Raw genomic sequence first — 15,439 nt, 5'->3', positions numbered from 1 at the left:
ATTGCCCTGATTGAAAGGTTTGATAGTTGCATAAAGTTCTTCTGTCATACTGGGATGTTTTAGAGCATGCACATAGTACATTTCTTTATTTGACATTTATTTAATGGGAAAGCCTGACTAGGTCAGAAAGTGCCCATTTTCAGTGGAAGCCCCGGAAAAAAGCTCCACAATCACGATTTTTCAAAAATCAAGTCCAGGCATTTTAAATCAAGAAAGTATTATGTTACACCGCAAAAATATCAAGTACAGATATTTTAAATCAAGAAAGTATTATGTTACACTGCAAAAATATCAAGTACAGATATTTTAAATCACAAAGTATCATGTTACACTACAAATCATAAGAGTAAAAAAATGTAATGAGAATAAAACAAACATATATTTCATAGTAAATTGCAATAAAAACAATATGAGTTGGAGAAAATACGCGAGGACAAACATATTTGTTTCATAGAGTAGTATGTGATAAATAAGACTTGAGACAATAATAGTAAGATATTTTAAAGAAATATAAGAAACTATATGATTAGAGACAGTAAAAGGAGACTGAGAGATGTCTTAGTATGAGAGATGGTGTTCATATCATGGTTGTAGAAGGAAGAAGGATGGACAGAAGGAGATTATAAGTAGAGTGCAGTGTACGGTGTCTTCAGATAGCTTTAGCTTGGATGAGTAGGGAAGAAAGAGAAAGAGATAGAGGAAAGATCTGCAGATATGACGTGGATACGATCATTTAGTGGGAAAACAAAAGAAAGGAAAAGAGTACAGTAAGAGATGGCAGAGGGTTATAAAGTGTGATTTAGGTCGAAAGGGGTGAGAGAAGTATAAGTATATATAAGTAAGGTCAACCAGGATTGGCAGAAGAGCAGGTCCAAGATTTTGTAATGTATTCCTTTATGGAGTATGCAAAGGTGAGTAGGTTAGAAATAGTTCTGGTGGTTAGAGGCTAAGTGTTCCTTTAAGGAAATACATGTCTATTAAAGGGGTAAGAGCTGGGCAGGCTAATGGTTTGTGCATGATTTTATGAATTGTTATAAGCTGAATGTAGGACAGGTGGAGGTGGAGTTCCAGCCAGCTATGGGTATGCAAATCTTTACAGTCATTGGTAAAGGGGGATGAATTAGTAGCAAACTTGTCAATTGTGTTGTAGTAGCTTTCAACTTTGTTTTTTTATGGAGGATTGTAAATTGGTTAGAATCAGTGCTCCATAGAATAGGGAGGTAAGAATGCAAGTTTTGGCTAGAGTAATTTTTGTGGATGCGCTCAGAAAATGTTTTTTCTTTAAAGCATGCTTAGTTTTTGATGGGTTTCCTTGCTATTGCTTTGGGTGTGGAGATCAAATTTAACATCATCATGTATTATGACTACTAATAGTTTGGTATGGTGGACTGATTCAATGTCAGTGCCATTTGCCAAGAAGATTTTGAAAGATTCTCTGTTAGGAATGTAATATTTTGGGGTAAAGAGGAGGAGTTTTTTTTTTAGGGTTAATAACTATATAAAACAGCCCAGCAGTAAAACCAAAGAACCAAATGAAACTCTGCTAGTCTAACAGCCCATATATACTGATAAGAGTCCAAGGAGTGATTATTTCAAATATTTTTTAAGAATAAATTATGCACTTTCATCCTCCCAAATTAAGACTTCTTCAGAATTAAAACACCTTTAAAATCCCACATGCAGATCCTTTTGCAATTTTTTATCTTTAATGTTGCTGTTATAGGTACATTGAATAAAAGTTGTTTGCCTGAAAACGCAGTATTGCTTTCATGTGCTCCATATGTTTTTGTGCACTGTAATCAGATGTCTTATTTTCGGTTAAGTATTATAAAATTAATAAAACCTATGTACAATCTTTTGGGGAAGGGGCTTGTGTATCTCATGAAGTTATGAATTATATCACATACAGCTACTCAAAATGGAAAGGTCACGACAAACAGTTTGGCCAATACAATGCAGTGGAGAAGGTAATAGAAATCCAGACTAATATTATTGGTTAAAAAAACATGCACATAAGCAATCACATACTGGAAAATGAAACTCTCAGGTCCAATAGTCTCCAACATACAACTGAAGAAGAACAAAGGACAGATTTGAGAAATGTTAGAGGTTATTATGCTATTGGATTAAAGCAGAAATGTGTTCATCTGCAGTGGTGTTCGAAGATTAAAGAAAAGTTTGATACTGAAAATATATACACAGCTGTGACCATGAACATATCTATAAACCAAGATAAACTTGATGTGGTTAAGAATAAGATTACAGAAATTCCCAAGTTAATAAATTTAAATAAATACATAAATAGACATGGCAAATTTCCTTTGGACAACCATCAGATCCTCTATTTGGAACAAGAATCCTTCATAAGAAATGGAGTAGCCCTCAACGTTACAAAAACAATGTTAAAAGCATTTCCCAGTTGCATCCTAAAAAGGACAGAATTATCTCAATCAGCTCTATGGCAAGCCAAACGACATAACAATGACAAAAATTATGCTCCAAATTCAAATGGTAAAGAAGAGGATGTCAACCATTTTTAGGAAGATCTCTGAAAATAACACTAAAAAGATACTACAGTCTTCAGAGTGAATAGAATGCTACAGTTTTTAGTCAAACTGGAATACTGCACTTATTTTGGACGCGAGTATAACATGAAGTGGCACATACACTAGGAAAATGTTTTCCATGATAATTGACATTCATGGTCAACACTCCTTTTCATTATTGTGTTGATGGAGAAGTACAGAGAAGGTAAGAAAGAGTTGCATTGTATTTTTGTAGACTTAGAGAAAGCATATGACAGGGTGCCTAGAGAGGAGTTGTTGTATTGTATGAGGAAGTGGGGAGTGTCATGTACGAGGGTAGTGTGACAGCGGTGAGGTCTGCGGTGGGAGTGACGGATGTGTTTAAGGTGGAGGTGGGATTACATCAAGGATCAGCTCTGAGCCCTTTCTTATTTGCAGTGGTGATGGACAGGTTGACAGACAAGACAAGATCACACAGGAGTCCCCGCGGACTATGATGTTTGCAGATGACATTGTGATCTGTAGTGAGAGTAGGGAACAGGTGGAGGAGACCCTGGAGAGATGGAGATATGCTCTAGAGTGAAGAGGAATGAAGGTCAGCAGGACTAAGACAGAATATATGTGTTTGAATGAGAGGGAGGATAGAAGAATGGTGAGGATGCAAGGAGTAGAGGTGGTGAAGGTGGATGAGTTTAAATACTTGGGATCGATAGTTCAGAGTAATGGTGAGTGTGGAAGAGAGTGAAAGGGAAGGTCTACAAGAGGGTAGTGAGACCAGCTATGTTATATGGTTTGGATTCAGTGACATTGACAAAAAGGCAGGTGTTAGAGCTGGATGTGGCAGAGTTAAAGATGTTAAGATTTTCACTGGGTGTGACGAGTGTCGACAGGATTAGAAATAAGTATATTTAGAGGGTCAGCCCAGGTTGGAAGGATTGGAGACAAAGCCAGAGAAGCAAGATTATGTTGGTTTGGACATGTGCTAAGGAGGGATGCTGAGTATATTGGGAAAAAGATGCTAAGGATGAAGCTGTCAGGTAACAGGAAAAGAGGAAGGCCTAAGATAAGGTTTATGGATGTGGTGAGAGAGGACATGCAGGTGAATGGTGTGACAGAGCAAGATGCACAGGACAGGAATAAATGGAAACAGATGATCTGTTGTGGCGACCCCTAATGGGAACAGCTAAAAGATGATGATGATGATGACGATGATGAAAAGATCACTTTGAAGTTAGATATTACCAAATTCCAATATGAAAATCATCCCTGCAGCTGACTTTGGTTCAAACCATCAGCATTGTATTAAAAACTTTTCAATTAAATTAAGAAAAGCCTTCAGGACAGCTAAACACAAGGTCAACAATATTGCAAATGAATATATAGCGGATGTGATGAAACAATTTAAGGGATTAGAGCTTGCAAAGAGATAGCTTGACTAACTAAATAGAAAATCATAATATTGTCCAGATGGTGGCAACAAAAATTATTAGAGAGAGAGAGAGAGAGAAGGTTAAGAAGGTAAAATGGATTTTAGAACTGTGAGGAAGATCCAAAAATTATATCTGGTAAGCAGATACAAGTTATTATGAAGCAAAGCTTCACACACACAAAAAAGAACTGTGGAAAATCAGTAGCTAAAATATACCTTTGAACTTTTTAATTTAAAAGAATCAGACAACAAGTGCTTTTGCACTTCACAGAGCTCTTCAAACTGCTCAAATCCATTATCAAAACATAATATGCATACAGCATAATCATATGACAAATCTTATTGACCAAAAGTTATCACTGTTTACATTTCCTGTACTTCCTATTGTGCTTAAGGACATACTTATCATTAATAGAACCATTTGATCCTGTGTAAAAATCATTCATTTAATCATGTTCGACACATCACTTCTCTAAATTCTAAATCATCATTTTCATTTTTTTTGCACTGTATCCTAACATGATCAATAAAATGCAATATATATATTTTTTATTTTTCATATATTTTTCAGGGTGGTTATATAAGGCATTAACTTGACTTTTGGTTTTAGTACTATAGTTATGTTAATAAATACAGTTCTTCAACTTTCTATTAGTCTTATACATACTGCTGCATACAGTATGCATTCAGAATTACAATCAAAATATCCTTGTTCTTAAGAACAAAATTGTTTGAAGCTACAATAAAAATTTGGACAGTCAACTATAAACCTACAACGAGAACATGAAAAGCATATATAGGTTCCATTCTGATTGTTTATTTCTTGTATCTGCTTACCAGTGGTCAATTCTGGATTTTTCTAGCTGTTTTTATTTCATATCCAATAAAATCTCCAATATGGCTGATGTAGAACAAGATAGCAATGTGAAAACCTTTTTGTGTACTCTAATCTATTGGATACATGAAGACACTATTTTGAGTAGCACTACGGTATGTAAGCCTGTCATTTCAATTCAAACAGGTGCCAATGATGATACTACTGTCATGGCAGTGAAAATTATTTTGCAAAAACCCAGTTTCCCTGTCTGTGTGATAATTCACTTGCAGCCAGCATTATTGTGTCTGAAGCTGCATCCAGAGATAATTTACAAATATTTTGAAGCAGCTTTGTTGAAAACAAAAAAAACTGCAGTGGAATATAGTTTTATTTGACCACTGATTAAACAATAAACAAGCTCTCTGGGGTTTAACAGTCATCAGTGTGCCTACTGGGAGGACGTGGTGGTGCAACAGTTAGTGTTGTCGCCTCACAGCAAGAGGTTCTCCCGTTCAATTCTTGGCTGGAGCGCCTTCTATGTTGAGTCTGCATGCCCCCCTTGCGATCAAGTGACATATAAAGACATGCAGGTAGGTGTGTGTGTGAATGGGTGTGCCTTCTTTTATGGTTGAGCATCGGGCTGGCAACTTGGCTCCTTAAAATCCACTGCCAATCATTAGCAGACCGGAGTTCCACTGTGGCGACCCCTAACTGGGAAAAGGGCAAAGACATTACTTTAGTGTGCCTACTGGGATTTTTTATTAAGAGATTTTCTCAAAGAATGCAACAAATTAGTGAGGAAGAAGGTCTCGTTTATGTGGACCTTCTAAGAAAGTACTATTAAAAGTAGCTCCTTAAGCTACAAAAATGGATCACTCAATAATGGTCAGAAAACATTATCAACTGATGAGAAGCAATGGACTATAAGTTATATTCGGTCTAAATGTATGTTAGTATGGAAGATGAAGTGCTTAAAAAAGAAAACTTAGAAGATTGAGACCAGAATGACTATAAGAACAAAGCTTCTTTAAGAAAGGCGGAAGACAAGTATGTGACATCCTCACATAGTTCCTTCATTGGAAGGAGAGAGAGTGTGCATCCTCATTTTCATAAAATGAATCATCAGGGTCTATTTTGTCCCATTGCAAGAAAGAAAACACTGCCATTGAGGATTTCAATGCAGATAGCCACAAACAATAAGGGCAATAAAAGCAGAACTGCATAAGACCCTGGGAAAAAAAATCGCTGTTTTGAGTGTTTAGGATTATAAGCTTTCACTTACATAGGGTCGATAAATCAGCATTCACTTTTTTAAGCATTCGCTGATTTAATATAGACCTAAATTTATAGATAAAGCATTGTTTGAACAAATAAGATATCCTGCACTGGCTATCATGTCACTACCCCAAGAAATCCTACTACTTGGAGACTTTAACATAGACTGGGGCACCTGTTCCTCAGAATCCCCAACCACCCATATTAACCTGCATGCATTTACACAAATCATATCCACCCCTACCAGGATAGGTAAACCCAACCAAAAAGAAAGCATACTTGACTTTGTACTTATAAATAGTCACCCCCAAATGTACACCTCTGGTACCCTCCCTGATGGCCTAAGCGATCACCTTCTCACATATGTAATTAAGCACAAAGCCATTAATTCCCAACAATTCTTACTCAGAAAGGTTAGAAACAATAAAAACTTTGACCCTGCCAAATTCCAACAAGAACTAAACTCATGTAATTGGTCTGTTTTAAAACACCTCCCCTTAGAGGAAGAAGTAGCATACTTTAACAACAAATTCCTTGAGATCCTTGATTTGCATGCACCTGTTCATTCAAAGAGAACAAAGGCAAAAACTGCTCAAAATTACCCTTAGAAACAAAGCATGGGCTTTATGGCATTCTTCTAGAGACCCCCAAGATCACATTAAATACAGGCAATCCAGGAACAAAACTAAAAATCAGTTTTACAAGATAAAAAACAATAGTACTGTAATTACAGACAGTAAATCAAAATAACCCTCAGAAGTTTTGGGCAGGTTTAAATAATCTACTACATCCTGGACAAACTTCAACCCCAATCCCTACTGCTACTATTGATAAAACCCCTGAAGATGTTTGACAGTTTTAACCGATTCTTTACTGAGACAATTCAAGCCCTAGGTAGCCAACTACCTCCTAGCTCCCCTGGTCCTAAAAGTACCACCCCTAGAAACCTACTCACATTCAGTTTCTAACCAGTCACCACTTCACTTATCCATACCTTGATCAAAAAATTAAACCCACTACACTTTCTGCTGATCAACTCCCTGCCAAGTATCTACAAAAATCAGCTGATGCTATTGCTTACCCCGTCTCAATACTCATCAATCGAACCATAGTAGAAGCTAAAATTCCCACCATCTGGAAAATATCCTCCATAATCCCACTTCACAAAGGAGGCAGCACTATTAAATTCTCCAATTATAGGCCAATAGCTATACTCTCTCCACTTGCAAATATTATGGAGAAATGCATTCATAGACAACTCATGCACCACCTAATCCAGAATCACCTTATGGCAGACAATCAGCATGGCTTTCATCCTCATCACAGCACTACTTCAGCCCTCCTAGCCTTTACCAACACCATAAATCATAATTGCAACAATAATTATATATCCTCAGCCCTCTTCTTGGATCTTTCCAAGGCATACGATATGGTTGATCACCATCTTTTAATCCACACCCTGCAAGCATTTTGTCTAGATACTAGAGCCCTTCAGTGGTTTCAATCCTACCTGAATGGTCAACAGCAGGCTGTCCTCTGGCAGAACAAACTCTCTAACCTTCTACCTAACACCATTGTAGTACCCAAGGCTCTATACTAGGGCCCTTGCTGTTCTCCATCTTCATTAACAACCTTTATATTGTCATCCCAAAAGTCAGCTGTATCCAATATGCTGATGACTCTACTCTGATTTGCTCAGCCACATCTCCAATAGAGTTATGTTCAGCTACCCAGACCACCTTTAATACAATAGAAAACTGGCTTTCTGAATGTCGTCTGATCCTAAATCCCAAAAAACTAAAATGATGTTATTTTCAGCAACACGTAGGTCTAGCCCTTTCACCTTTACCATAAATTCAAATGATGGCACAATAATCTCCCCTGACCCCTCTACAAAACTATTAGGTGTCATCATAGATAATAATCTAAAATTCGACCTACATGTTAACCAAACTATCAAAACCATCAATAAAAATCTAGGGTCACTTTACAGAATAAAAGCCTTCCTAACCCCTCCAGTTAAAATTGCCATAGCTTGCTCTCACCTTCTTTCAACCCTTCTGTATGCATCCCCTCTACTCTCAAATTTAAACAAGACTGTCCTTAACAAACTCTCAATTTGCTACAACCACATTGCCAGGTTTGCCACTGGGCTGCCTTTTAGGACACATCATTGCATCCATGTGTGTGTGTGTGTGTCTATGTATGTGTACATACATGTATGATTGTGTATGCTACTGCACTGGACTGATTGATGTCAATTTAAAAATAAATTTCCCTCTATTATGCTCACTGAGTCTTCACGTCCTCCATGATCCTGAACTGGATCATACATTTATTAGGAGAAAGAATGACGGAATAAATGGATGAATGAATGAATGAATGAATAAATATATAATATTGATTATGCTTTAGTCTTTCAGTAGCTACTGGCTGGTTATGCATCTTATCCAGAAGTAGGGAACTGCACTGACCAGCTGTGGTGACCTGCCATCATATATTATGTTTATGCAGCTCAGGCAATCCCTATTGTTTATAAAACCATAATGTAAGTTAGCAAAACTCATATGAGGTCTTATTTACATGCAACCTTGCACTGATGTCACTGCATCAATTATCTGCAATAAACAGTTTGACAAAAAATAATATTTGTAAAAAAAGAGGCAGTCAAACAGATTATATTGTTTATACCTGTCTGCCATTTGTTGCCATTAGCTAGTATAATCCACATTAGTAGTTTGCCAACAAACTGATCCTCTCATACCGTCTGCTCAATTGCTAACACAACAGAGAAGTAGCAAAGCAGAAATAATAGTAAAATGTATATAGGCTACCTCTTGAAAAGTAAGCCTCAGAATTCAAAGCTCACTCTTTCACTAGATGTAGTTATAATAAAGCACGGGTTACTAGCTAATCACAAGTACATGATATTTTGCTGTTTTACAAGAGAAAATGAATATACAACATATAGCTTTGTGGGTTTCATCTAAAATACAGCAAAAACATAACTCTCAATTTTCCATCTTCAAAATGTGCAACACAACTTGCCATAATGTAAAACAAATGTGCAAATGTGGAACAGTCCCTAGCACGTTCCTAAACATTTCAACTAGGAAGCTCACAGAATGGTTAAAGATGAACTGCTTTATACTTATAAAGAGTTCTTTTCACGAATTAATATGATTCAGTATTATTTACTATGGATATCAGTTGAAAAAGTGCTTAACACTGAATGTGTAACAGAATCTTTCAATGTAGAACTGCCAAGGAAAAGTGTCAAAATGAAATGAGGTAAACTTGAAAGGCGTGAGTAAAAACAACCTACCATTTTCTTTACTGTAAGCAGTGTGCTATGCAAAAATGCAAAACCTAGAGAAAATGATTCAGGATGAGGGCTGATTAGCTTATTTCAGGGATGTGATACTCATGGAAATTTCTGAACTACCTAGTGTGTGTTTTCAGACTTAATTGTGGCAAAACTCCCACTTAAAGTTTTAAAGTAACTGTCACATTTAGCCCCTTTTATTTCAGTCAAGGAAACATATAAGCAACTGCAGCACCAGAACATTTTTCAAGTGACATCAAAATGGTCCAGTATGAGTAATTGCATCTACTTTAATTGACATGTGATTGTATGAACTGAAAATGTTGAAAGCATTGAAAGTATTACTAGTCAAAACAGTTGAACTCCCATGGTTGCAAAACCTTTTATCTTGCTTGGGGAAGCCCCCATATTCTAAAATTGCATATATACACACACACACACACACACACACACACACACACACACACACACACACACACACACACACACACACACACATTTAAATGTGTGTGTGTGTTTATTTGTCTCTAATTCAGATGATTGCTAGAAAAATCAGTATCTGTTTACAAGATACAATGTGGTCAACTAAACAGATGGCCAACAGGTGTGCCAGATCATACAACCCCAGGGTGTGGAAATATACCCTCGACCTGGTATTGTGCAATTTCAAAGTTATTATATAGAATTTGCACGGGGGTGTGGGGTGCAACTTCTCACATGGGGGATGCAGCAAGACTTACCCATGTGCATAAAACTGTTTTTAACTTTTTTTTTATTCGCATACTCTGTGGGTATTCCCTGGCACATGCATACTGATGTGCTAACATTTGTATTGCTGAGCTTTTTTTGTCTCTGTTACAGACATTGTCATTTGGGTATTTCAATTAATTTAAGTATACCTATATACTGAGATAGCTAGATAGACATAGATAGATAGATAGACAGACAGACAGACACCAACTTTGTAATCATGCAACCAAGGAGAAATGGGCGAAAGTAAAGCAAATATAACACTTACCTTCTCGTTCTTCACAATAATAGGGCATTGTCCTTTATTAACTAACTGGTGACAAAGCAAATACCAGGGCCTCTGACACACACACACACACACACACACACACACACACACACACACACACACACACACACACACTAACATACACGTACATCTATATATGAGTAGTAGGGATGCAGGCAGCCTCTAAAGTCAAGGAAAAATGCTTGAAAGTGTAACAGCATGATTCAAAATTCAGTTTGCTCATGTTCCAGTTTAAGTTTAAAAAATAGAGCTTGTTCAGTAGTGTAACCATGGTAGCAATGTGAGATTGATTTCTAATTAGCATGATACAGGAAATGTTTTACTAGTGTCAGGATTCAGAGAATTGAGTCTTGCATTTCTGATAGGAAGCCAGTTTATTTCTATACTACATAATAAGTACATTTAGAATATGTGCTTTAACAAATATCTCATGTTTGCCTGTTTCTTGTCTGTTGCAGGATGATTCCCTCAGTAATTATTTATCGATGGACTGACTGAATACTTTATCATTTGGTAGATGTTTTGTTTACTCGGGTATAAAATTGGGTTGTAAAAATAAATATGTAAATTAATTACAGATATTTTATAAAGGTACTAGTCACCAGAAATACATTCAAACAGGCACATAACATCTGTAGCTCTAAGGTACGGAAAAACAAAAGTGTAAGTAAGTTCAGTGTTCATCAATATGTCCTGTAACATTTCTTAATGAACTTTAGCACAATAAAATATTCTTACAAGGAGAAGTTATTTAATTAAAAATTAGAAAATAGCAGCAAAAATGACATCCTATTTAACAAACGTTGACATTTGGTTACATTTAAAATATTAGTATATTAATACAGTCAGTGAAAAATGTACAACTTACTGTGAATTATAGTACAAATATAGCCTTTTTCACTTGCTTTATACATCAGTGCCAGGATGAAGGGAGAACACAATTCCCTGCATATGTCAAGATTATTAAGGGCTTTGTTTACCTTTAAATGCAAGACTGACACTGTAGAAATTGTACTGAATCTTTGCTCTTCTTAAGTGCCAAAACTGAAATAAAGGGGATTCAGCTAAACTATTTCTGTGTTCCTATTTATCATCTCTGGGATTTGGTCAAATATGGCCATTGTTCCCAATGTCCATTCTATGGTGAATGCAAAGAAATCTACGTGGAAGGTTTTGGTAATATTAAGGTACAAGGTAAATTCCAATGTAGTAGTAATGGGGTTGTTTACTTGGCCCCTGTGTAAATCCTGCGGTGCATTCTATGCTGGAAAAATGAAATTGAGCCTTAGAAAGAGAATGTACCAGCATATTTATGATATCAGGAAGAAAAAGTATAAAAATGTTTTATTTAAGAATGTGGATTCTAACCCTTCACATGAATTCAGATTTGGGATTATAGACCAGGTGGATTTGGAGCAGAGGGGTGGCCCTAGTGATGATTTTTTTTTTAGAATTTTTAGAATTGAAGTGGCAGTTAAAAACTAATGCCACAGTTATGCCTGGTCTGAATGATACAATGTCCCTAAGTAGTGTCTTGCAGTTAAAGGAAGCTTATTTTTTATAGATGTAGGGTTGTTTAGTTCTGTATGTTTTACTGTATACATTATTATACTGAGGTTAGTTTACTGCATATTTGCATTTGTAATTTTATTGTGTATAACAAGTAGTGTTTTTATAAATACTGCTTGCTTTTTATATGTAACCTTTATGAGAATGATGTCACGTGATTATTTCAGTTGCCTTGGAAATGTTAATTCAGAGGAGGGTTTTTTGTTAATTGAAGTGGATATTTATACTGTGATTTTAGATTTAGTAGTTATTCTGATGAAGTCTTTTGTATTTTCGGACGAAAACGCTTAATTTATTAAATATTTGTGTCGAGCCTGGTTGCCTGCTTCATTTTTTTTTTCATTTGTTGCAGTTTTTGGTTTTTAGATCTCTGGGAGTTATATAAATTGTAGCAGATACAAATACAGATATAAGAAAAGAACACATTATATTTTGTCAGGAAACATTTATTTAAACAATAATCCACAACTCTGTATGAATGTATCAGAATTTATCCATAGTCAGTGTGGTTTGATCATGAGGGCAAAGTCCAAGTGAACAAACAAAGCCATCCATAGGTGAATCTTGATATACCCACACCCAACAATGGATTATTCCTATTGTACAATGGCATTATTTAAGAAACAAATTGCTTACCTTTGTTAAATAATGTCTTTGTATAATAGAACTGTAGTGTTCCTCCCCTTTCTTCCTTGTTTGCTGATATATAGTGCATTAGTATGGGACTTACATTCCCAAGCTCGCACAATACATCTTAATACAGTGCAGAAGAAGCAATGTAGAAGAAAGAATCTTTGTTGCTGTTTTTTTTTTGGCTGAGGTTTTATGAGGATAGCACCTATATATGAGGAAAATCGGTTACGTTTGTGATTATTTAGTTTCACAGAATGTACCTGATTTTTCTCGTATTTTGCCATGCTGTAACCATATACCATTGGAAGTGTCTGGCAATTCAATGATACTTCAATGGACAGACTTTTTTCTATTGGTATATGCTCGATTCACAGCAGCTACCCTGGTTGGGCTGTCCAGTCAGTGTAATTGTTTTTGAATAACAATGACTTGTTATTGTACAACTCTCTATAGCTTGTTCTATTAGCAAAACTATCACATAATATCCATAGAGAAATATAAATGAGTTGTTAAAACAGTTGCCATCTACTAAAATTAATACAGAGCATTTTTAGTATTATAATGTCTGTCTTGAATTACGGTTGTATTTTATTTACATCTGCACCATAAAAAAATGTCCACTGACTATCGCAGTTAAGATTTATTGAATTCTTACCTTGAAAGCAGACAAAATAACATGGATTGCTACAGGGTAAGTCATACCACAATGATGACATGGCAGTGCACATGTTGTCCTGGCCAGGTTGCCCAGTGGCCCATCGTGAGTACATGAACTGCTCTCCATTGGACCACTGGAAAAGGTAAGTGGTGGTATTGCGATATAAACCAATCCATACACCAATAATGCCTCTGACAGTAATCAAGCTGTTAGCAAGGTCCATTTGCCATTTGCTCTTAATTGTCACCAGGTCTGTGTAATTCGTTTGACAGTACAACTGAGCCTGGTACCAAGTCATATTTTGTTTCACAAAAACATGCCGCTGATAGATCAAAGCTGAAGAAAAACTGAGAGCTGTAGAAAGAAGTATACAATGTTACTCTGAAATGTACTGAACTTTAAGGAACCACTATTTCTAAATGAAGTATTTACATTTAGGTTACCTCCTGACAGGTAAAGAAGCACACTGATCCTTTCCATGTCTTGGGTAAACTGCATTTAAAAACATGCAATATGTCTATTTTCTGTCTCTGTCTCCTCCCCTGAAATGAAAAAAAATATTTGTTACACAACAGTATTTGTTGTTCAGCCTAAGTTAGAAAAGAAAAAAGCTCTGTGTCAGGTTAAGCAGTCCTCCACTTCAAAACGAATTACAAAAGCAGCAAAAGTAGCGGACTGTAACATGACCTCACTGTGAAGGTTAAACATTATTTAATCCAAGTTTAAACACCAAATAAATAAATAAATAAATAAATAAATAAGAACGATACATATAAAACAAGTTAAGTGCTTTCACATACAAACAGATGCTTTATCAGACCACTGAGTAACTGCTACGCAGAACTGATTTATACATGCAGCTAAGCTGTATAGCCTATCAGGAATTACCTATGCAAACTCCTGAAGCTCAAGTGAGGCTTTAAAGAGACACTCTCATTAAGACTATAGCCTTTATCTGAATGCATGTTAATAATCCACCACACTTCTACCTTCTCTGTCATATTCCTGATGTTAGCCAAACATCTATTAAATCTCATTAAATGTATAACCTGAAAGGCAAAAACATAATCTGTCCCAGTACTACTAATATATTTAGTAGCATTTGTAGGGACTCCTCTACGAATCTCACTGACATGTTCACATTATTTCTCTGAGAGAGTGGTTGGTCTTCCCAACATAAAATGCTGGGCATTTCCTGCATCTAGCAAGATACACCAAACCCCTACTTGAACAGTCAGCATGTAAATTAAAACTAAACAGCCTGCCAGAGTCTGGATATAAAAATGTATTCCCATTTTGCACATAAATGCAGACTGTACAGTGTTTGTCGTTGTTCATGGTTATTTTCAAGCAGCTAGCTATGCAGAATACTCATAGAAGGGTGCAAAATGTTGTACTTCACTGTCATGAATTTTCTCACTGTACCTTGCAAACACTATATTTTATCAGTCTGTGCCTCATGTCCAAGTTACTCATCCCTGTATGACAGAAAAATGACTGCAAGCAATATTAAATGCTGCATTTATTTACCCTTATATGAAGAGCATGGGTCTTATCGGCCTTGCAATAACATTGTAGTTTGCCTTCTCATTGTAGAATTGTTAACAACAGGAGCATGTCTGCAGGAAAAGATGCAAATAATTTTACAAAAGTTCTTTACATAAAATTACTTTTACATACTCTAGGTACTCTTCCAAAAAAAACAAATTAGAAGTAAAACTAGTTTTTTTTTTTTTTACAGTTAATTTAGCTGTGCTCAGTCAAATAACTGAGGAAGACGAGGAAGACATATTATTTTCATTTGACATAAATCTTGGGGGTACTGGATCTGTCAAGAAAAATTAGAGTGCAAAGCTATTAATTATAGAAGTTACACGTACTAATTAAAGTGAAACTATTGCAGGTATTAAATGCACTGGATAACAAACAGAAGCAAATGACCCTTAGGGGACTTGTATAAGTATATGTTAAATGTAGGAAAATTATAACTACTAAATTTACTAAGCATCATAGGTTCATAGGTTCATAGGTTGGTACTAGGCTATCAGCCATAGAGCCTGTACAAGCCTAGCCATAACAATTCCCTGGCTATTTCTTCCCACACTGTTTACTTCCCTGGACCCCAGTCTAGCAGGGTGACTGACGAGATCACTGGGGTGAATTTCCTTT

At 36.1% G+C, this 15,439-nt stretch overlaps 2 protein-coding genes across 2 annotated transcripts in view; both read right to left on the bottom strand.

Moving 5' to 3' along the window:
- Window positions 1–10,493, bottom strand: part of LOC122810889 (macrophage mannose receptor 1-like) — a 92,843-nt gene extending 82,350 nt beyond the window's left edge. Inside the window, exon 1 of the mRNA XM_044082432.1 lies at window positions 10,390–10,493. Coding sequence (XP_043938367.1) covers window positions 10,390–10,417 — 28 coding nt within the window. The 5' untranslated portion in view covers window positions 10,418–10,493. The remainder of the gene's footprint in view (window positions 1–10,389) is intronic.
- A 2,694-nt stretch (window positions 10,494–13,187) lies between these two features.
- LOC122810554 (macrophage mannose receptor 1-like) lies at window positions 13,188–13,796 on the bottom strand. The gene is made up of 2 exons (XM_044082135.1): window positions 13,714–13,796; window positions 13,188–13,624 (listed from the first exon to the last, which is right to left on the bottom strand). Exons 1-2 carry the CDS (start codon window positions 13,766–13,768, stop codon window positions 13,188–13,190), a joined length of 492 nt encoding a protein of 163 aa, XP_043938070.1. The 5' UTR covers window positions 13,769–13,796.
- Between the last annotated feature and the right edge of the window lie 1,643 nt (window positions 13,797–15,439).

The sequence above is a fragment of the Protopterus annectens genome, chromosome 9.part0, assembly GCF_019279795.1.
Source record: "Protopterus annectens isolate FY-2018-M chromosome 9.part0, PAN1.0, whole genome shotgun sequence".
Classification (NCBI taxonomy): Eukaryota; Metazoa; Chordata; order Ceratodontiformes; family Protopteridae; genus Protopterus; species Protopterus annectens.
This window is presented reverse-complemented; position numbering and strand designations above follow the sequence as displayed.